The sequence below is a fragment of the Rhipicephalus microplus genome, chromosome 6 (genome assembly GCF_043290135.1).
Source record: "Rhipicephalus microplus isolate Deutch F79 chromosome 6, USDA_Rmic, whole genome shotgun sequence".
NCBI lineage: Eukaryota > Metazoa > Arthropoda > Arachnida > Ixodida > Ixodidae > Rhipicephalus > Rhipicephalus microplus.
The window spans coordinates 66,736,757-66,759,443 of NC_134705.1; the positions used below are offsets into that span (position 1 = coordinate 66,736,757).

Here is a 22,687-nt window from a genome sequence, read left to right on the forward strand (position 1 = left end):
GGTTGAATTAAAGGATAGGTGGATTTATTTACAGGGTGAGGATGAAGTTCGGCAGTCGCGGTAAAGATGGAGTCCTCAGGCCGCACCAGACAATGTCGTCTTCCTCGTCTACCTCTCCACACATACTACAGCCCGGCTCCTACCGTAGCAATATTATCAATATTATATTATTGTTGTTACTATTAATAAATAGCACTCGTAAGCTGAAAAACTCTCGACAACTTAAAATTGATGCTTATTGAAGAAAAAGTGGAACAAAATTACGCTGCCAAAATGAAAATATTGTGATAATAATAAACTGGAATGTTGCAAAACGTAAGGTTATCAGCCAGCTCTTTAAGATCTGGGATGCTCGCAGCTCCTGGCGAACAATCCTGGTGATGGTAGAATTCGCGCTTGGACTTCGTGGCACACGTTCGTCGCACGAAGAGGTCGCAGCGTTGGTCCGAATTGGCTGCCGCACTCATTTATCTTCGTGTTTTGTCTTGCTCAAACCGCCGTTCTTTTTTTTCAATATACTGCAGCCGCGCAGGGCTATCATAGTGGGCAAATACATACATAGAAGAGCATAACAAGTGAGCTCTACATCAATCGTTAGTAATATACAATAAAATTCATCCAGTGATAAAGATCGAACAAAAAAACTTTATTTAAACGCCACCGTACGATGAACGATAGTAGACATGTTTAACTCATGGTAATTTCCGGTGGCCGCTGGTCTAGCGTGTGCTATATATTTGCTGAGAACAGTTTCATTCTAATGTGGTCAATAACGGTTCAGTTCTTGCGCATTGTGATGTTGAAGTCATCTTCAGCTATACTACTCAACACATTGCTGACTTTGTCTGCCACCGACATGTCTTTGTCGGTCTTATGGCAGAGGATTAGCACATCTTGCATGTAGGTGACGTGACTCATTTTAGGATTGGACTCAGGACACGAGTTCCTCTCTGGCTACCATTTCATGAGCAACTGACCAACCGAACAAGTCACGAAGCTTCGGCCTGCACATTTTTCAACTGCCTCATGCATGACGGGCATCGCGTGACCTCCTGATTCGTCTCATACCATGCGCGTGCCGTACCATTAAGGTACGGTTTCAGTGTGACCACGCGACTCTGATGTCCTTCGAGAATTTGCATAAAATTTCGTGCTTGAGAAACTCGCTCGACTTCAGAGAGCTCGATTTGAGCCACACGGAACTTCCACCACCGATATTGTCCACGAAGATGTTCGCCAGACGACACGTGTCAGAAAAGCCCGTACCTACCTTCGTGCTGACTTGCGCGCAAGCATTACTGCAAGCCCCGCAACCCATCACCCAAAGTTATTATCCACCATCTCAAGAACTGCTGCGCGAGTTCCGCAGACTGCCTGGATACACGAGTTCACTAGCACCCGACGAAATTCGAAAAGTCAAGCATGTGGCGCACGTCTGCCAATCTACCACTCTGCTTCAACCTCGCAGCAGCGGTTCAGTTGTGTCGTTTCTGCTACTACCAAAAAATGGGGCTCCAAAAGTTGGACCCCAATGCTTGTCGTCCACGCGAGGAAGAGCAGCCGAGAGAGATTCAGCAATGTCTGCCCAGGCAACGCTCGTTGTAATACGACCAGCTCGTCCCCCTCGAACCATTTCTGCCGACTGTCCAGTCTCCTTCTTCTCAATGGTGACAGTCTCGATTGCCCCATCCTTGACAATTCATGTGACCTAGCCGCTGCTCTACGTTTTCGGCTTCCATGGCAATCAGCACGTGAGCTCAAGAGGAGCAAACTAATAGGAGCGATCACGTGCGGTAGTGTCACTGACCACCGGACTTCGAAACATGCTCCACAGTGACTATCCGACAGTGACGAAGATGACAATAACGACAAGAATAACCGCGGTAATATTGACGATGGTGGTGTCAACAACAATCACAGCGGTGATATTCATGATGATAACAATAAAAATAATGATAATACCAACAGCGACAGCAACTATTTACGTTCAAACAACTTGTGGCTTTCTTGTTAGATCATTCTTGGAAGTTTCCTTAGTTGCGTCAAGCCTTGCTACTACGATGTTGCAAGCATAAGTGTCTCATGCCACCAATGATGCTGCCTCGCGCCCTTTTGTGAGAGTAGCTATTCTCGGATGCCAGCGTTTTCAGTGCTGCAAAAACTGCCGGGTTCGAGACGGTGCATCGAGATTACAGGAGACGGACTGCAAAGTTTGCAAAGTCAGTGCACCGTCTTCAGGCTTGTTGGCTGCACGAAGGTGGGGGCCGCTGCTGAGATGAAGAGCCGACTTTTTGTAAGGCCACCAACTTCAGCAAAAAACATGTTAGTGGAAGAATTTATTTCTGAATGGTCAGTGAGGATTACACCAAGATGCCACTGCATAAAGCACACATAATGCGCCGCAAGGCAAAACCAGACTCAGCCCCACAAAAAAAATTGTGTTTGTTCATACGGCGCCATTTCAGCGACTTTAGTGGAGTGCTATTTCCATACACGTGAAAATACTAATGAAATGTGCCGTTTGCCTACGTGATATTGCGATTTTCAAGAATTTTACGGATTTGTTCAAAGTGTCTTGTTGAACTAAATTTCGAATTCTGTTTATATTGAGCAGCCGGTTTTTCATAATTTAATGCATTCTTTTTTTTCTTTTTCAGACTCCTAGTCCCCCTACTCTGGATACTGTCATATTTGGTGTGCATCCGGTAGGTGTGTCATGCCAAAAAAAAGTATCAGATATTGAACGCAACACTAAATATTTACGTATATAACTAGTATGCATTGAAAGCTGGGCAGATGAAACCAGAAAAAAGGACATGTATATTAGCTGCACATGATATACTTTTATGAGGTAATTATGTACGCATGTCATGACAACACAGCGGGAAAATGGGGACTTAAAATGACATAATCTCCTCTCGAAGAAGATCTTCGTTCATAGACCTGTGCAATTTTGCATTTCCAAAATGCCACGCAAGGAACAGCAGTGGTCAATACGCGGCCATGATTGAACGAGATTTATTAAAGGTGCTGTTTGTGTCGACCGTTGCGTCATAAAGGAAGGACTGCCACATCGTTTCATACTCTCCTTCATCTTTAGCTTTGCTCCTAAACTACGTGCTTCCCTTTTTCCGACACGGCGTAGATTAGCATTGATGGGCGAGAGAATGAATAGAGATATCGACAAAGTAAGTATGTGGGGCCTAACATCCCCAAAAAATCAAATGATTATGAGAGACACTGTTGTGCAGGGCTTCGAAAATTTCGTCCTCCTGGGATCCTTTAACGTGCACCCTAGTCTGACCTCATGGGCCTACAGTATTTTCGCCTGCATTGAAAATTCAGCCGCCGCACCCGGCATTTGATTCTGTAACCTGAAAGTGAGAAATAAACAGAGAAGCAGGGGGAAGAAGTAACAGAAAAAAAGAGAAGGAGAAAAAGTGTTTAGGGGAAAACATCATCGCTTTATTGGAGCGAGCGTACTCACGATCCGAAGGTGATCGCTAAGATCTCGTGAGCCCAGACTTCCTAGAATTAAAAAGTGGGGCTTTGTGTACATCGCTTTATTGGAGCGAGCGTACTCACGATCCGAAGGTGATCGCTAAGATCTCGTGAGCCCAGACTTCCTAGAATTAAAAAGTGGGGCTTTGTGTACTTTAGAATGAAGTGGTGAGAAAGGTTAGTGAGGGTGCAGAGGGGAAAGATAAGAAAAGAAAGAGAAGGAAGGAAAGAGAAGGAAGAGAGGCAAGCGATTGAGAACGAAGACACAGGAAGAAAGAAAACGCAGAAAAGAAATGAAAACATCTAGAAAAAGAAAGTGTATGAGGACAGAAAACAGAAAAAGAAATAGAAAAAATACACAGAAGTATGCGAATACACGAGCAACACAGATCACGTATGGAAACTCAGATAACAAAATAGCAACAAGTGTGAAAAACAGAGGCGTGAGGTTAAAAGGCTAACTTACCCAGACCCAGCTAGGTGCCCACCACCTATTATGTGACACAGCCGCTAACTTATCTACGAATACAATGCATGCAACTAATGAAGCACGAAAAGATTCATGTGCTAAAGTAATGAACAAACGCAAATATAATGAAGAGAACTACAAACGAAGCGTATATAAGTCCAAGCAGCGCAAATTTTATGAACGACAAGGAAGGATGACGCTGCCTATACTATAGCTTAGGAGAGAAAATTCACCTCGCAGTGCAATGGTGAGGTCAAAACATTATAATGAAGAAGTGTCGTGCTGTTGACATTCAAATATAAAAGTGCCCTTTGTATTTCCTAATGCCGCTCCATATTTTTAATTACACAATAATGAGAAAAATTTTAGGGCTCGTTTCCTTTATATGACGCTGTCTTAATTGCATGCAAGAAATAAAGAAGCGAAATAAGATAAAACCTTAACGAAAACCAGCAGATAGTGAAGTAGGCAGTGTGCAGGTATTGCTAATTGTAGTTTTTAAACTAAAGGGCAGCGCCGTTCTGGCAGCCATATCGCAGTCTAGATAATTCCACTTACAGCGCAGCGTTACAGCCAAATGCCACCAACTAACTTTCTGAGAAATTGTAGTGCTTGTATTATTTAGGCCTGAACGGCGTAGTGTTCTCAAACATACAGCGTGCGAGTACATGCAACCTGCACGGAAATTGCGTCTCCGGCATGATATTGGTAACACTTTTTTACTGAAACTTTGTAATACTTCTAATAAAAGGGTATATACAATGGCGCTAACGTGTATGCTCTGATTTGAAATGTTAAATTGTCATTCCCTACTTTTTTCAGCCTGCACAACCATTAGGACCCTTTCCTGGTCCAAGTAGGGTACGTGTTTCATGCGCTCACTCTTTAAGTTCCTTTTTATCCCGTACGTTCCGCAATTTTTCATGAATGAAGCGAGAGCCAGGAGAACACCGTTCTTATAGTGTCGCAATCACATGAAATATGAAGTGGGCGTGAAACATGGCCGCAATGAGCCGCGATAAGTTGCTGCTAATATTCAGTTATTCGTTGGTACTCACTTTTCACACGCCCGCTTACGGGCATGCGACGTTGCTTATGGCGCATTGAATGTAATCGCCTGACTAAACATATGCCCGAATTAAGGGACAAGTTTACATTCTTGTAGTCCATTCTTGCGCCATGTATTTTTTATGAAAGCCTCCTTTGAGCCAGAGGTCCAAGAATGAGCGTGGCAAGTCATTTGCTTAAATTTTTACTAAGCACTCACTGACAATTAACAAGCGTCTCACAATGATTACATGGTATATATTCGACACCACACAAACCACAACGGTGCAAAGACAGAGCTCTATACAATATACGATTTCATTGATTGATATGTAGGGTTTAAGGTCTGAAAACCACCATATGATATGAGAGGTGCCATAGTTGAGGGTTCCGGAAATTTCGACCACCTTGGTTTCTTCAACGTGCACCGGATGGATGGATGAATATGGCTGCACCCTTTAGAACGGGCGGTGGCTAGCGCCACCAAGCCGTAATACTTAATGAACCAAAAACTAGATTTTTTTTCTTTAAAAAGTGAGTTTGAGGATTCGTATTTCGCAGTGAAGGGTTTCCTTTTCACTCGTGCCTTGACTTTAGCCACTAATCAGATAACCTCCTTCAAGTTAAGTCTACCCGCTTAAAGTCTATTTTTCCCTCCCGTTCCCTAAACCCCAGTTCTTTGAAAAACTCTGCGCCATCATCCTGAACTATAGGATGAAGCCCTTTACAGAACATTATCAAGTGTTCGGCAGTTTCTTCTTCCTCTCCACACACACTGCATACTGTGTCTATCCCTTCGTACTTGGCCAGATATGTCTTGGTTCTCAGTACTCCCGTCCTGGCCTCAAACAGTAAAGAACTACCCCGAGTATTGTCACAGATCCTTTCCTTGGCAATTTCCTGCCTAAAAGTTCGATAGATCTCTAGTGCGGACTTCCTAATCATGCCCATTCTCAACATGTCAGTCTCCGTTTCCTTCACTTTCTTCTTAACCGATAGTTCTTTTTTTCGTTTGGCCACCTGCTGTTTTCTAAGTATTTACCAGTCAATTTTCTGGTTCGCTTCCTCCATTTTGTATCGACATTCTTGTATAAGTAGCAGAAAACCTTCCTAGCCCAACGCTCCTCCCCCATTTCTCTCAACCGCTTTGTTGATTATTTTTCACGTTCTTGGCTGGGACAAGGAAACGAGAAAGAAGAAGAGCACGAGCGAGGGACGCGGGGACGCTCAAGTGACAGCAGAGCGCTTCCGAACGCAGTTAAATAAACAAGTTTTTTGCCTTATACCTTAAAGACGGAGTTGAGTCTGATCGCAGGGTCTGGAACGCCATCGTCTACACATTGGTGCCGAAGAACCGGGATTTAAAACCAGGACCCTACGGACGTCTACCAACCAGTCAACTGCAGCGGCATGGAGCGACTGAAGTCGAAGCGGACGGCGCGGCGAGCACAGAACACGAGGATTATAAACAAGGCAAGTGAGCTCCTCGCTAACGACTCTGCCTCCTATGACCAGCTCAACTCCATATATGAGAGGCTGAAGGCTAATAACGAAGCCCTTAAAAACCTTAACAACGAGATTGAGCCGCATATACCTGACGAGGAGTTCGAGGTCGAGTATAACGCTGTCTTACAATACGAGGACGTTGCCACGTGCATTCTCGCTGAGATTCTCAGCAAGAAAGATCGCATGCTAAGGACATCGACTGGAACTCAAGAAACAGTTGCCCAGACAGTCCTAGCCCCATCAGACGGAACTGGAGTTAAATTGCCTAAACTGACAATAGCACCTTTTTTCGGAGAACTATGCAAGTGGACCGAATTTCGGGAACAATTTTACCAAATTGTTCATAGTAACAATCGCATCACTGCCACAGAGAAGTTTCATTACCTGCGACTGTATCTTAAAGGAGACGCTACATCAGTAATTGCGGGCCTTCCGACGACAGAAAGTTGCTATAACGCCATCAAAATGCTACAGAAGCGATTTGGGGACAAGACGCGCCTGGAGCAAGAATATTTTGCCAAGCTACGGATGTTAAGCCCTGTCCGTTCATCGACTGACACCAAAGTGCTACGCAGCTTGTACGGCCAAGTTCTCGTGAATATCCGAGGCTTAGAGACTTTGGTGTGCACAAGTCGTCATTTTCGTCAATGCTCTGCGACATCCTACTGCGTGCTCTTCCACGGGATATAGTCGTGCAGTATCATCGATCATGTGCCGTCCAGTTGGCATATGACTCGAGAGCTGAAGCTACACCCGTGGGACTGGACCATGTGCTCCACTTCCTGTGTATCGAGCTGGAAAGCCTGGAGAAGAGTGATTTTAAAGATGCGAAAGGACGAGAACATGGAACACTCCCCGTGGCCAGTCAGTCGACGTACTGTAGGCGTGGGAAACCGACGTCATCTGTGCTTCACGGCAACTCGGTACGAGAAAAAAAGGACAACTGCGTATTCTGCTCGTCCAGCCATCACGGATCGGAAGCCTGCACAGCTGACTTGTCACTGACACAAAAGAAGGAACTGCTTTCCAACGACAAAAGGTGTTTCCGCTGCACCACCAAAGGCCATCGGGCACAGGACTGCAAAAAAAGGATTTCCTGCTCCAGATGCCAAGCTCGACACGCTACAAGCATGTGCGATCCCGATTGGTGTTCGCGAAAGTCAGACTATACTAACAAGATCTACGAAAAAACTACGACAGTCTGTGCATCACTTGGAAGAAGACCCGTCAAGGAAGACTCGACCACTTCCATTTTTCTTCAGACTTTCAGAGCATGGGCCATGAATGATGACACCTGCCGCTACATACGAGGTGTTTTCGATGGTGGCAGTAAGAGGACTTTCGTAACTGAAGATCTGTCCAAGCACCTCAAGCTGAAAAGCGTGGGAGCAACTAAAATAGCCTTCAATACTTTCGCAAATACATAGGACCAAGAAGCTAAGAGGCGTCGCATAGTAGAACTACGACTGCGAAGCCAGTTTTCCGACGCGGAAATAGTCTTAACTGCAATAGAGATCCCAAACATCTGCCAAGACATCGCAGAGACTGCAATGGACGTAGCCTTCGTTGCGTCTTTCAAGAAGCTGGAAAACGATGTTGCCGATGAGCTCCAACATCCATCTATCATAACTAAGAGTGGCATCAGCGTACTTATCTGGTCCGATCAGATGTGGAAAGTGTTGACCGGCGAAGTTTCACGGTGCGAAGGCAACGAATCATTGATCGCACTGAACTCCAAGCTTGGATGGACCTTCCAGGGAAGCACATCGCACTTGGTGTCCCACCCAACTACTTCACAAATGATGGTGTGCGTGCTAAAAGCCCAAGCTACCGATTCCGACGAGATATTGCGCTCCTTTTGGGAACTTGAAAACATAAGAATTACGGACGCGATAAACAAGCCACCTGAAATGAGCGACACCATGAGGCATTTTGAGCAAACGATCAGCTTTAAAAACGGAAGATACGAGGTGACCCTCCCTTGGAAGGATAATTTCGAGCTTGCAAGCAACAGGCAAGTAGCCGTTACTCGACTGGACAAGCTTGTCAACCGTCTCAACTCCAGAAAAGGACTGCTCGAAACGTATGACCGTACCATAAGGGAGTACTTGAGGGCAGGACACGCCGAAGTAGTCAGTGACGTACCTGCAGAGGTGACGAAATAATATTACATGCCGCACAAGGAAGTCATGCGTGAACAAGCACTGACGACGAAAATGAGAGTGGTGTTTGACGCTTCGTCACATGCCAAAGGATGCAAGTCCCTTAATGACTGCCTTCAAAAGGGTGACAACTTATACCAAGACCTCGTGCAAATTCTGCTACGCTTCAGAACGCACCCGGTGGCAGTTATCGCGGACATAGAAAAGGCATTCCTTCAAATTGCGATTCAGGAAGACGACAGAGACGCTTTCCGCTTTCTCTGGTTTGCAGAAGGAGATTTATCCAAGGGCAAACTGCAAGAGTGGAGGATGACACGAGTGCCTTTTGGAGCTACATGTAGCCATTTTTGCTCACAGCTACTATTCTCTACCACGTGAAAAGAGCACCGGCTGTCATGGCACAAACAGCGCAAACTCTTGCCGAGTCATTTTACGTGGAGGCCTTAGTCACTGGTGCCGACACAGAAGAGGAAGCCGCTAAACTATGCCGAGAAGCGCGCACAATAATGAAATCAGCCGGCATGACATTGCGAAAATGGACAACGAATTCAGCAAATTTGATGCGCATGCTTGAGAATCAAGTGGAATCTACTAGTGTTGAGATGGTCGTTCTTCACGAAACGTCGGTCAAGGTCCTGGGTTTGCTTTGGAATCCTGCAAAGGATGAATTCAACTTTTCGGTTGAAAATCTACTCTGGTTTTTGACAGCACAGACGGGTACAAAACGGTTTGTCTTGCAGTCAGCATCAAGAATATTTGACCCGTTGGGATTTGTAGGACCATATACTATTGCCATACGAATATTGTTTGAGAGACTGTGGATACGAGGAATTGGCTGGGATGAAGTCCTACCCAATTACCTGTAAAAAGAATGGAATGATTGGGTCATCCAGCTGCCGCAACTGCAAGACGTCGTCGTTCCTCGCTATCTGGGCGGCGGAGCAAGGAAGACCAATGTGCTTCAAGTACATGTTTTCTGCGATGCCAGTCCAGCGGCATGCGGAACAGCGATATACGTCCTATCAAGTCCTGAGGAGCCGATACTGTTGATTGCGAAGTCCCGTGTAGCACCCATTAAGGAGACAACGCTGCCGCGATTGGAGCTGCCGGCTGCCTTAATCGGCTCAAGAATGTTGGCATACGTGAAAAGGGCTTTGAGGAATGTTCAAGTTGACTACACGATGTGGACAGATTCCGCCATTGTGTTGTCATGGATAGCCCCGCCGCGGTGGTCTAGTGGCTAAGGTACTCGGCTGCTGACCCGCAGGTCGCGGGTTCGATTCCCGGCTGCGGCGGCTACATTTCCGATGGAGGCGGAATTGTTGTAGGCCCATGTACTCAGATTTGGGTGCACGTTAAAGAACCCCAGGTGGTCAAAATTTCCGGAGCCCTCCACTACGGCGTCTCTCATAATCAAATGGTGGTTTTGGGACGTTAAACCCCACAAATCAATCAATCATGTTGTCATAGATAAAAGGTGACGTCAGAAAGTGGAAACAGTTCATAGCCAACAGAGTCAATGAAATTAGGTGCACTACAGATCCATCAAAGTGGAGATACTGTCCTGGAACAGACAACCCGACGGACCTACTCACACGTGGCGCGACGCTTGAAAGACTGCTGTGCAGCTCAAAATGGTGGCACGGTCCCGAGTGGCTAACTAAACCGATGTCTGAATGGCCCCTACAGTTCTGTGAACTAGACATAGCGGAAGCCACCCAAGGTAAAGTTAAAACAGTCCACGTCGCACTAATGACACGCTTCTCAGTTCCGATAATTGATATTCAACGGTACAGCAGGCTTCAACAGCTACTCAGAGTCACTGCGTGGATTTTCAGATTTACTGACCGATGCAGAAAAAGAAGTAATCACACAGGACATCTCGTGGCAACAGAAATCCTGAACGCTGAACAGTATTGGATAAGATGTACACAAGAGCAAGGCTTTCTTGAAGAACTCACCACTTTGACCAACGGCCAACCAGTCGAGTCTACATCTCGAATCGCTGAACTACGCCCTTACATAGACAAAGACGGAATTCTTCGGGTTGGAGGCCGTTTATCCCTCATGCATTCCACACAAGATGTCAAGCACCCAATCAAAATGCCGTCAAGCCACCACTTTTCGACACTTTTTTAGACAGAGCCCATCTTCAAGTCTTACGTGGAGGAGTTAGAGATACATTTACACAGCTTCGGGAACGCTACTGTATTTGTCGAGCTCGCTCTTTGGTAAAAAGAGTGCTGCATAGCTGCAATATATGCAAGCGTTTCAGTGCAGGCCCAGGAACTGCTGAGACTGCTCCGTTAACAATTCATCGAGTGACACCAACGAACCCGTTCGAAGTTGTAGGAGTCGACTTCACGGGCCCTCTGTATGCACGCACGGAGAAAGGGGACACGAAGTGCTACGTTGCACTTTTTACGTGCGCCGTATCTAGAGCCGTGCATCTCGAGCTTGTCTCGGAAATGACATCCGAGGCTTTCCTGCTGTGCCTACGACGATTTGCAGCTCGGAGAGGATTACCTAGGGTGATCTATTCTGACAACGCACGAAGCTTTCACAAGACATCGGCAGACATAAAGCGGCTAAACCGAATGTTCTCTGAAGAGGACGTCGCTGGTCACCTCAGCACCAACGGCATTTCGTGGAAGTTTATAGCACCAAATGCTCCTTGGTGGGGTGGATGGTGGGAGCGCCTTGTACTATCAGTGAAGCTTCTGCTGCGAAAAATTATCGGCAAAGCTCGTCTGAATTACGAAGAACTATCGACAGTGCTGGCGTAGGTCGAAGCAGTCGTAAACTCTAGGCCTCTGACTTTCACCGAGACAGATGCAGGAGAACCTTGCACTTTGACGCCAGCCGAACTTCTCCTTGGACGAAGATTGACTTCCATACCGTATGTGACCGCTGACGAAGTCAACAGTGATTCCAAACGATCAGACGCCATACGCAGACACAACTACAGGAAGCTGCTGGTTGAAAGTTTTTGGAAGCGTTGGCAAAAAGAATACCTGTTGCGATTACGATCTGCACACTTTGCCGACACGAAATCAAATACAGCATTAAAGCAAGGGGACATCGTTCTCGTGCATGCGTACAACACTCCACGCCAGCTATGGAAGCTTGCAAGGGTCACGGAAGTGTACCGCAGTGCAGACGGTCTCATTCGTTCTTGCAAGATCAAGTTGCAAGGCGGTCACCTTGCGATCAGGCCGATACATAGACTGTACCCACTTGAACTATGTGTTTGACTTTGCGCGGCCAGGAATGTTGATTATTTTTCACGTTAAGGGCTGGGACAAGGAAACGAGAAAGAAGAAGAGTGCGAGCGAGGGACGCGGGGACGCTCAAGTGACAGCAGGGCGCTTCCGAACGCAGTTAAATAAACAAGTTTTTTGCCTTATACCTTAAAGACGGAGTTGAGTCTAATCGCAGTTTCTGGAACGCCATCGTCTACACAGCCTCTCAAATTTTATCTTCCTGCTAGCTTTCCTGCCCTAAAATGATGTCCATCCTATATCACCTTGTACTCCCTGATTTGGTGTATTCTCGTGAGCTCCTAGCCTACCTATTCCACGTTGCTTAATTTCTAATCTTGCTTGAACTTCTGATCTCATGCACAAGACCGCATTGCCGAACGTCAGCCCAGGAACCATGACACCTTTCCAGATTCCTCTCACAACATCATACCTATTGTAATTCCACAGTGCCCTATTTTTTAACACTGCTGCATTCCTGTTACCTTTAGTCGTCACGTATATTTCGTGTTCCCTCAGGTACTCGGTCCCATTGCTTATCCATACGCCCAGATATTTGTATTTATCTGCTATCTCTAGCGTGACCTCCTGTATTCTGAGCTCACTACCTTCGTTGTCATTAAAAATCGTGACTGCTGAATTTTCCTTACTGAATCTAAAATCTAACCCATCTCCCCCATTACCGCAGAAAGCCATCAATCTCTGCAAATCTTTCTTGTTGTTGGCCATTAGCACTATATCATCTGTGTACATTAATGCTGGTAGTGCCTGATCAATGAGTTTTCTTGTTTGACTAAAGAGAGGTTGAAGCCCAGTCCACTTCCTTCTAGTGTGGCCTCTAATCCTCGTAGGTACATCATGAATAATACAGGTGACAGGCGACACCCGTGCCTAAGCCCCCCTTTTACCTCTGCAGGCTTGGATACGTGTTTTCCCACTTTATAACTACCTTGTTACCTTTATAGATATCGTTTAAAAGATTAGTGACTACATGTTCCATGCCTAGTGTGTCCAGTATTTCTCAGAATTCCTCTTGAACCACGCTATCGTACGTTCTCTTGATATCCAAAAATGCTAGCCACAGGGGCCTGTGTTCCTTTTCTGCTATTTCGATGCACTCCGTCAGTGAGAAGAGATTGTCTTCTAACCTCCTGCGTTTCCGAAACCCATTCTGCAGTTCCCCCAGCACCCCCTCATCATCTATCTATGTCTGCAGTCTTTCCTTTATAATCTGCATCGCCAGCCTGTAGACCACTGATGTCACTGTTAAAAGACAGTAGTTGTTTATGTCAGCTTTGTCCTCCTTTCCTTTATAGATCATGCTTATCCTGCTAAGTTTCCATCCATCGGGAACTTCACCATCGATAACTATTTTGGTCACTGCCTCTCTAAAAGCCTGCTTAGACTTCGGACCTAATGTATTTATCAGCATAATTGGAATGCCATCTGGGCCTGTTGATGTACTACTAAGAACCCTTTTCTCAGCCCTTTCCCACTCTCGTTGTGAAAATGGAGCCATTGCGCCACTTGATTCATCCTTGTCTATTGTGTTGCATGAAGTACTTCTTTGCTGAAATTTTTCTGTAACACTTGTTCTTATATATTCATTAGCTTCGTCCCCTTCTAACCTAGCACCTTGGGCTGTAGTTATAAAACTCTGCTCTAGGCTCGTCTCATTTCTTAGGGAGTTTAGATGGTTCCAATATTTCGCAGCCGCCTTTCTATGTTTTTTATGTACTTCTGCCAGCCACTGAGCTCCCTTTCTTGTAATCTTTTCATTGATCAGAAGGAATGCATCCCTTCTACAGCTTATAAAGGTTTCCCATTTTCTTTCAACATCATCTGTCGGTTCACCCCGCTGCTTAGCATGTCTGTGTTCCCTATAGGCTTCCTGACGTTTTGCTATGGCTCTCTTAACTTCCTCATCCCGCCAACTTTTGGGTTTGTGTCTTCTTTTCCGGGGTGACTTGTCACGCGTCTTAGGAAGCTCTAGCTCAAAGAGTCTAATTAGATTCGTGTATGTCCACACTGTTTTATTATCCACCGTGATTACTTTCTCAATTTGTTTAGTGGGTATTTCAATTTGCCTTTCTGGACAAAAATGTTTATGTAGTTGCTCATCTTGTCTCCTTCCCACTTTCTGTGCTCTTCCAAAACTTAGCTTGATACGTTTGTGATCACTACCCAGACTTCTGGAGCCACCTTTATCTATGTGCATTCCCCTGAACTTATCATACATCCTAAGTAACATCAGTGCATAATCTATTGTCGACTGCAGCCTTCCTACCTCTCATGTTATTTGCCCTTCACACTTCTCGGTACTGTTGCAAATGATCAAATCAAGCTTTTCACACATATCTATGATGATTTTGCCTGTCGGGTAGATAGACCCATCTATATATTTCATGTGCGCATTCATGTCTCCTAGTATAATTATCTCGCACTCTCTTCCTAACTCCTGAATGTCCTTTGAGATACACTCTACCATTGCCTGGTTTTTCTCTCTGGCCTTTACTCCCGTCCACAAGTACACGAAACCAAGGAGTGTCATTTGACCTGCCACTTTCCCTTTTAGCCATAAATGTTCCGTGCACTCCTGCTTGACCCTTTGCCAGTTTGTACTTTTATGAATGAATGCCCCAACACCACCCCCCTTTCTGCTGCATTCTGTTCTATTAAAATATTCCTACGCGTAGTCCGCATTGTTCGGACGTTGTTCCATGTCCCTGAGATGTGTTTCTACAAAACCGTATACCATCGGCCTCTCTTCCCTTAGCTGTTCTTCTATCTTTTCTCACTTCAGCCTGTTTCTACTACCCTGCATGTTAATATACCCTATGTCTGAATTGGCTCGGCACTCGTGGCTACGTCTATTTATGCACCTGACTCTACCTATCTTAGATATTGGTGCCACTTTGGAATCATATCTGTCCATACCACCTGTCGAAGCGTCTCCCTGGTTGTTTTCCTCGTTAATAGCTATCCTGCATCCCGAAGGGCCCGCTTGCCTCCCAAAAAAGCTACTGCGCGTCCTGCAAGTCGCCAACCCACCTCAAGACATAGCCGCCCATCGAAGTGAATTCTGTCTCGTTGAAAACTACCCCACCTATGCACCTCTCTGTTTATTTCCACCATCTCAAAGCCTTTCTCTCGACTCATCCGCCATATCTCTTGGTTTGCGTTGACAACCGCTCTTTGCAGGTTGCTATCACGCACCGGTACCTCCGGTATCGTGCATATCACTACCTGTACCTTAGGAGAAGTGGCGCGCATGTCATCGACGCCTTTCGCCAGTGTGGTTGCTAGTCCTGCTGTATCGTCATTTAAAACATCGTTTAAACCGCCTGAAATGATCATGAGGTTTCGTCTATCAGCTGTAGTTTTGAGTTTTGCGCTCGCTTGCCTCATGACTGCTTCAAGCTTGCGTCCTGGGAACGCCCCTAATGCAACCCTCTTGTCACCTCTTACCCTCTCTTTGATGGCTTCTGTGCATTGATTTAAATTCGAGTCCCCGGCGATTATCACATGTTGTGACTTTTCAGCTGGAGCGTCCTGCACCTGGGGGCTACTTGCACCTCTGACGCCGACGGCTTTGTCCCCTCCCAGCCCCACCACTACCTCGCTGAAGCTGGGCCTTGCGACAATTGAACCGGCTGAACCCGTTTTTTCTAAACTTGCTTGCTCTTCCTTCTCCACCGCTCTGGTTGCCGGTTCCCTACTGTTCTCTCCGTAGGCCGCTTCTTTGTTCAGCTTCACTAGTGCTTCCTCGGCGGACTTCAGTCTTTCTCCCATTGAGCTCGTTTTTTCTTGCTCTGTCACCAACGCAGTCTCGAGCTCGGCGATTTTCATCAGCAGTCCACTCTGGGCAACCATCATCTTCTTCATTTTTTCCTCGACCTCACATGCCTACACTTCGCGTCGGCCTCTTGTTCATTCGCTTCTACGCTTGGGTCCACTTTCAAACCCACTCCCCATCCTGAACACTTTACAGTCTTTTTAACCATGTCTTTCTGACACCAATTGTTCCTATACTAAATAATTACTAAACTCGAGCCCTGCACTACAAAAAAAAAAGTCTAAGCTCTACTACAGAAATTCGCATCTTCAATGTACGCGCACCTTCCCAACGGGGTGGCAAAAGAAAAAAAACAACAACAAAGAATTCAAACACACACACCCGCCCTAACTAATAAATACCTGGTGACTGGCCCCCGAAAAAGCCGTACCTTAAAATGGGTGCTATGAAGATTTCAACCGCTGCCTTATAATTATAAACACAAGCTCAAAACATGCAAAAACACTTATCTGCACAGTCGATCCGGAGCACTCAAAAAACACGTCCATCCACCGTGACAGCCCGAACCGAACGTCCACACAGCGGAAATGCAGCTGCCGCACCGAATCTGAGCACACGCGCCTACAACATTTCTGCCTCCAGCGGAAATGCAGCCGCCGCAGCCGGGATTCGATCCCGTGAACTGCAGGTCAGCAGCCGAGTACCTTAGCCACTAGACCACCGTGGCGGCGCCATATACGATGTTATACTTGTAATAAATACGCCTACTGAATATCGTAAAACGGGAATAACGAAGCCAAAGACTTTTTAGCAGCAAAATATTGATTTGAAGCCCCGTAACACTCATTGAATCAAAATAATGCAGCGCATGAAGAACAACAGACTTAGATCCTACAAACAAGTGGTGTATTTTGTTTGTGCACGCATTCCTCGCATGAAAAAGAAGATACTGCCCCGAAATGCTTGCTGCCTGTTGTCACTGACCAGTTACAAGAGACAGTTGCTTAATGTCGCGAAAGAATTAGCAAAAGACTGTATCTTTCAGGACGCGTCGCACAGAAGCCTAACAGTATTCGTGCTCAGAGTAAATAGCGAGCGAGCCGTCTTTGTGCGAAATGCGAATGACTTTCCCGCATAATGCTGTTCTGTTTAACTGCAGACAGTTAATTGATTTGTGGGGTTTAACGTCCCATAACCACGCTATGATTATGAGAGACGCCGTAGTGGAGGGCTCCGGAAATTTCGATTACCTTTGGTTCTTTAACGTGCACCCAAACGGAGCACACGGGCCTACGACATTTCCGCCTCCATCGGAAATGCAGCCGCCACAGTCGGGATTTGAACCCGCGACCTGCGGGTCAGCAGCCGAGTACCTTAGCCACTAGACCACTGCGGCGGGGCTAACTGCAGACAGTTGTGAATGTTCCCGCGATACAAGAAACAAAAAAAAGATAAATTTCTTTTGCAAGAACTAAGTGTTATTGGCTCCACTGGACATAAAAATATTTAAAATATTTGCGTTTATACGTTCGTTCTCTTGAAAATAAGCTAGACGACCTTCAATTTTTCACCCATGCATTTTCTTCGATGTTTGACGTCATACTGCTTACTGAAACGTGGTGCAAAGATAAAGATGTGGCCCTCCCTTTCACCTCTTATCAGTATATTTGTTTAAACCACGCATTGCGTCGGGGGGGGGGGGGGGCAGTATTAGGTTACTGCTGTAGGAAAGCACGCAATGTGAATTGCTTCCTGAATTTTGTGTGGTGCGTGATGATTTCGAAGTGCGTACAGTTCGATTCGGTAAACATCATTTTTCTGTGTTTTATAGACCACCAGGCAAAAACCTTGATGTCTTCTTTTGTTTTTATGAGGTGGTTTTGCATTTTTCATTGGACAATGCATATTTTTTGGTATCGGGAGGAAACTTCTACATTGATATGGTCTGCAGCTTTATAGCACAACCATCTATGAATGCATTTATTGCATCGAACGGCTTTAAAAATGCTCTTAGTTCGCAGACCGGAATTGCAGAAAATAGTTGAACAAATGCAAACGATAATAACAACTTTGTAGGAGTTTTCTGTGTGGATATCAGTGATCCTCTTGCTATCATGTTCTTTATTAAAATAGCATCTTAGGAGAACGTAAGAAGCAGCTGGTAACCGTTAGAGATATCTATGAATTCAGCCTAAAAGCCTTTTGAACCGAATCGCTTGGTAGGAGCCTTACTGAGATCCTTTTGATGCAAAACGTAGAGCAAGCCTACGCTATATCCTTAGACAAAATCTTAGCTACTTATAAACGTCTCTTCCCCGAAAAACAAAATCGCTTGAACAAGAGAACCCGTAAGCTTTGAATGAACAAGGACTTGCTCAAAAAAATTGAACTTAAAAATAAACTTCATCACAAGTTTTGGTAAAGAGAAAATCAGAAATTTAAAAGAATTTGAGGTATATAGAAGTCGAATAAATGAGAAAATTAGCTCGCGCAGATCACACTACTTGCATACCGAAATTAAAACCAGCACAGATAAAACTCGCGCTTTATGGACGAAGCGGAACTTTATTTTGAACCGTGGTAGAACACGGACAATTGTGGGTAATCTGAGTATAAAAGGGTGCGACTGAATTTTTACCTTACCTGAATTTATCCTCTATAATGTTTGAGCTGGTAGGGGATGAAGATGTTAATTCAGTTTTTTTGCAATCTAGAATCACTTCAACTCGGGATGTTGATGTACGCAAATTGGACCCCCCAAATATGCACTAGATATTCTTGTCCCTCATATCACTCACCTATTGTATTTCTGTATTTGAAGTGCAATGTTTCCTGAAAGAATGTAGACAGCAAAAGTCAATGTTTTGTTTGAAGAAAGGTGAAAAAAATGATGTTCAAAACAACATACCCATACCTGTTAGACGGTGTTTTCGAAAAGGTTGGCAAAGCTTATGGTTTGTCAACTGTACAAATTTGTAAAAAAATACAACGTGAGTTTTTCAAATCAGCTTGGCTTCAGGAAGCATCGGTGTGCGGAAATGGCATTATTAGAATAAATCGAGTTCATAATCTCTAAATTTAAATACACAACATGCCGTTCTCGGTTTGTTTGTTGATTTCAGTAAGCAATTGATAACATTCAGCGTTTCACATTGTTTGCAACGTCACAATGCTATGGAATTTCTGGTGATGCAGTGGACGTGGTGAAAAGTTACCTTAAATATAGCACACGTGGTTGAAATTGATAGAAAGTTCTCAGCGATGAATAATAATAGTTCCGGCGTATCTTTGGGAAGCATGCTTGAACCCCTTCTTTTTATAGCCTACATAAATGATTTAATTTGTATTTATCCAGATGCTAAAATGGCTTTTATATCGATGATGTCAGCAGTATGTTTCAACGGAAGATAGTATAGCGCTTGAGCAAAACATAAACTAGTATCTCACGAAACAAAAACTCTGGTCACGCCATGATTATTTGAAAACAATAGTAAAACGAAGGCGGTACTATTCGGACCTTAAAATAAGCCTGTTAATAAACACCTGCAGCATAAGTATGGTGATACTCGAATTAAGCTAGTAAACCGTATCAAAATTCTTGGAAATAATATTTCCAGCAACATGCTTTGGAACCAATACATTGACACCGTGATGGGTCAGTTATCTCGTGCAGTAGGTATGGTGTTCAGTGGCAAAACTGTTCTACCATACAAGGTAAAACTCTTAATTTATAAATCTCTTTTCTATTCACATCTTTCCTATGGCTTATGGGTGACTACAACTAACAAATACGTAGCGATGTTGGGTAGTGGTGGGAACTTGGGTAGCGGTGTGATCTTGGGTAGCGGTGACTTGGGTAGCTGTGTTGTACGCGTAGGTCACAAACGGAAGAGCCAGGTTTCAGTTCGTTTGGTTAGATGCCACATGCCTGGCGAGCATATCATCCAAGGTCCGATTAAACCACTCAATCAGGCCATTCGTCTGAGAGTGGTAAGCAGAACTCATTGGGTGCATCCGGTGTACAATACGGCACTGGCGGATAAGTGCTTGAATTACATCGGATAGCAATACACGGTCCCGGTCACTGAGGAGCTCGCGAGGAGGGCCATGACGTGACACTAAACGATGGAGAATGGAAGCTGCGATGTACTGAGTGGTCGCCGTAGGATGAGCAGTGGTATCGGCGTACCAAGAAGGGGGATCTACAGCAACGATACCCTACCGGTTACTTGCTGTGGTCAATGGCAGTGGTCCATGAAGGTCAATTCTGCCATGATCGAATTGGCAGTCGGGGCACGCAAGCAGCTGTAGTGGAGCTGCTCCTGGATTCGGTGGCTGTTTCCGTCGCTGACACTCGCGGCATCCGTGAATAAACTGTCGAACAAAAGTAAATATCCCTCGCCAGTAGTACCGCGCCTTAAACGTTCGCAGGTCTTAAAGACGCCGGCGTGAGTGCATTGCGGGCCGAAGTGAAATGATGCACATATTGTAAACCGCAGCTTTCGGGGAATAGCGAGCAGCCACTTCCTACCCATCTGGTGCTAATTGCGCCGGTACAAGATGCGACCTCGAATGGTGAAGTGCGAAGCCTGGCGTCACATTGCTCGAGTGTTTGAAAGTGTCGGTACTTCAGATAAAAGGTCCAGAAGCGAAGTTATACATGGTTCATCGCGCTGTGCAGAGCACATTATATCGATGTCAAGAGCTGATAGCGCGTGCTCGATAGAGGATATAGAGACAGCCTCAGTGGACAGTGTTGATCGCGAGAGCGCATTACCATCGGCATGTTGGCGGCCGGAACGGTACACGGCGCAGTTTTCATACTCTTGAAGTCGCAGAACCCAACGAGCAAGGCGACCTGCTGGATCCTTCAGTGACGACAACCAACATAAGGCACGAATGTCTGTAACTACAGCAAACGTGCGGCCATATAAGTATGGGTAAAACTAGACAAGCGCCTAAAGTTTGGCTAAGCACTCTTTTTCGGTAACACAGTAGTCTACCTAAGCCTTGTAGAGTGTTCTGCTGGCGTAGGTGGGGACATACTAAATGCATTCATGCTTTCGCTGAGCGAAAAATGCACCGAGACCGACGCCATTGCTGTCTGTATGGATTTCAGTAGCAGTCGTGAGAACATAGTGGCGCAATATAGGCGGTGATTTCAAGAAACGGTGAAGAGTGGGAAATGCGTGATCACACTCGGAAGACCATGACCACACGTCGTTGGCTCTGCTTAAAAGTTTGGACAAAGGGGCAATTATGGAGACAAAGTTATGCACAAACTCAAGAAAGTAAGGCATAATCCTACACAACAGCGTAACGGTTTTTACAGTCGTCGGTTTGGGAAATTCAGCGACAGCGTGTAGTTTAGCGGGGTCGTAAAGAACGCGATCTCTTGATTCGACGTGACCAGGAGTAGTGAGCCTCCGATCAGCGAAATGTCATTTTTTGAGTTTTAGTTGAAGCTGCGCATTCTTCAGACACGTGAGGACATATTTCAAGCTTACAAGAAGTGTTGCAAAATTGAGTGCAAAGATGACGATGTCGTCGAGGTAGCAGAGGCATATGTTCCATTTCAAACCCCGCAGAACCAAGTACATCATGTTCTCGAATGTGGCCGGCACGTTGCAGAGGCTTAAGCGGATGACATTAAACTCATTTAGCCCGTCCGGTGTCACGAAGGCTGTTTTTGGACGATCGGCATTTGCTAAGGGCACCTGCCGAATACACCGAACGCAAGTCTAACGACGAAAGGAAAAAAAAAACTCGGCACCTTGTAAGCAATCAAGGGCATCATCACTCCTGGGCAAAGGGTATACGTCTTTGCGAGTGATCTTAATTAGGCGCCTCTAATCCACGCAGAAGCGAATTGAACCATCCTTGTTCTTAACAAGAACGACAGGTGATGCCCATGGACTTTGGGAAGGTTAGATAACGTGGCGCTTGAGGATATCGTCCACCTGTTCGGAGATAACCTGATGTTCCACGGCGGAAACATGGTATGGTCACCCTCGTACTGGTGCGTTGGAATCTGTGCCGATCCAGTGAAAGAAATAGGAGTTCAGCCAAGCGTAGGTTGGGCAACGTCAAAAAATTCACGGAACTGGTCGTGCAGCTAGAGAAGCTCCAAGCGTTTAGACGAAGATAGTACGACGGCAATCGATGAATTGAAAAGCTCGGAAGGTGGTACACTTGAAGGGTTGAAGGCATTGATGGCATCGCAGTCACCGGAACAATATGGTGCCATAGTAAAAATTTGTTCTTTATCAAGGCAGGCACGTGTCCAAGAAATTCACCTTGAAACGGTTTGACGGTATACGGAAGGAGATTGATGAGGCAGAGAACACTGTTTTCTTCAGAAATGGAGACGGTTGAATACGGCAGAAGAGGTGATCTTCGACTAAGGAAAAGGCTTGATGGCTCAAAGAATGCAGCTTTGTCCCTAATGCCGTCACAGAACACGGGGAGCGACATAGCTGGTCTCGGAGGAATTTCAGTGCATTTTTTGGCGATGAGTTTGTGTACGGCGGGCTAAATGCGGTCGGTCGGTTGGCCGTAAAACAGGAGGAGTTCAAGTTCGGATCTTGCACAATCAATAGCGGTGTAGTTACGCGTTAAGAAATAGCATCCAAGTATGATGTCGTGTGAGCATGACGAACGGACAATAAACTCAATAGTGTAACGGTCCTTCGCGATGATCAGTCGGACAGTAGAGGCGGCGACAATCTGAAAAGGCTCCCCATTCGCTGTTTGCAAGGACATCATATCAAGAGGCGTAGTCACTTTTCGGAGCTTACGGCAAAGTTTAGTGTCTATCACGCAAACGACAGCACCAGTATCAACTATAGCATATGCACGAGTACCTTCCACAAAAACTTCGACAATATTGGACGGCAATGTCCTAGGACTTGAGCGTTTCAGCAGCGCAGTTCTTGCCTCCTGAACT

At 45.5% G+C, this 22,687-nt stretch overlaps 1 protein-coding gene across 9 annotated transcripts in view; it reads left to right on the plus strand.

Moving 5' to 3' along the window:
- LOC142764790 (uncharacterized) overlaps window positions 1-22,687 on the plus strand; it is a 318,584-nt gene that overhangs the window by 110,882 nt on the left and 185,015 nt on the right. For 6 of the 9 annotated variants that reach the window (XM_075865312.1, XM_075865316.1, XM_075865317.1 and 3 more), the window contains 2 exons: window positions 2,658-2,705; window positions 4,793-4,831. In XM_075865312.1, coding sequence (XP_075721427.1) covers window positions 2,658-2,705; window positions 4,793-4,831 — 87 coding nt within the window. The remainder of the gene's footprint in view (window positions 1-2,657; window positions 2,706-4,792; window positions 4,832-22,687) is intronic. The other 3 variants (XM_075865315.1, XM_075865318.1, XM_075865320.1) reach the window with 1 other exon arrangement.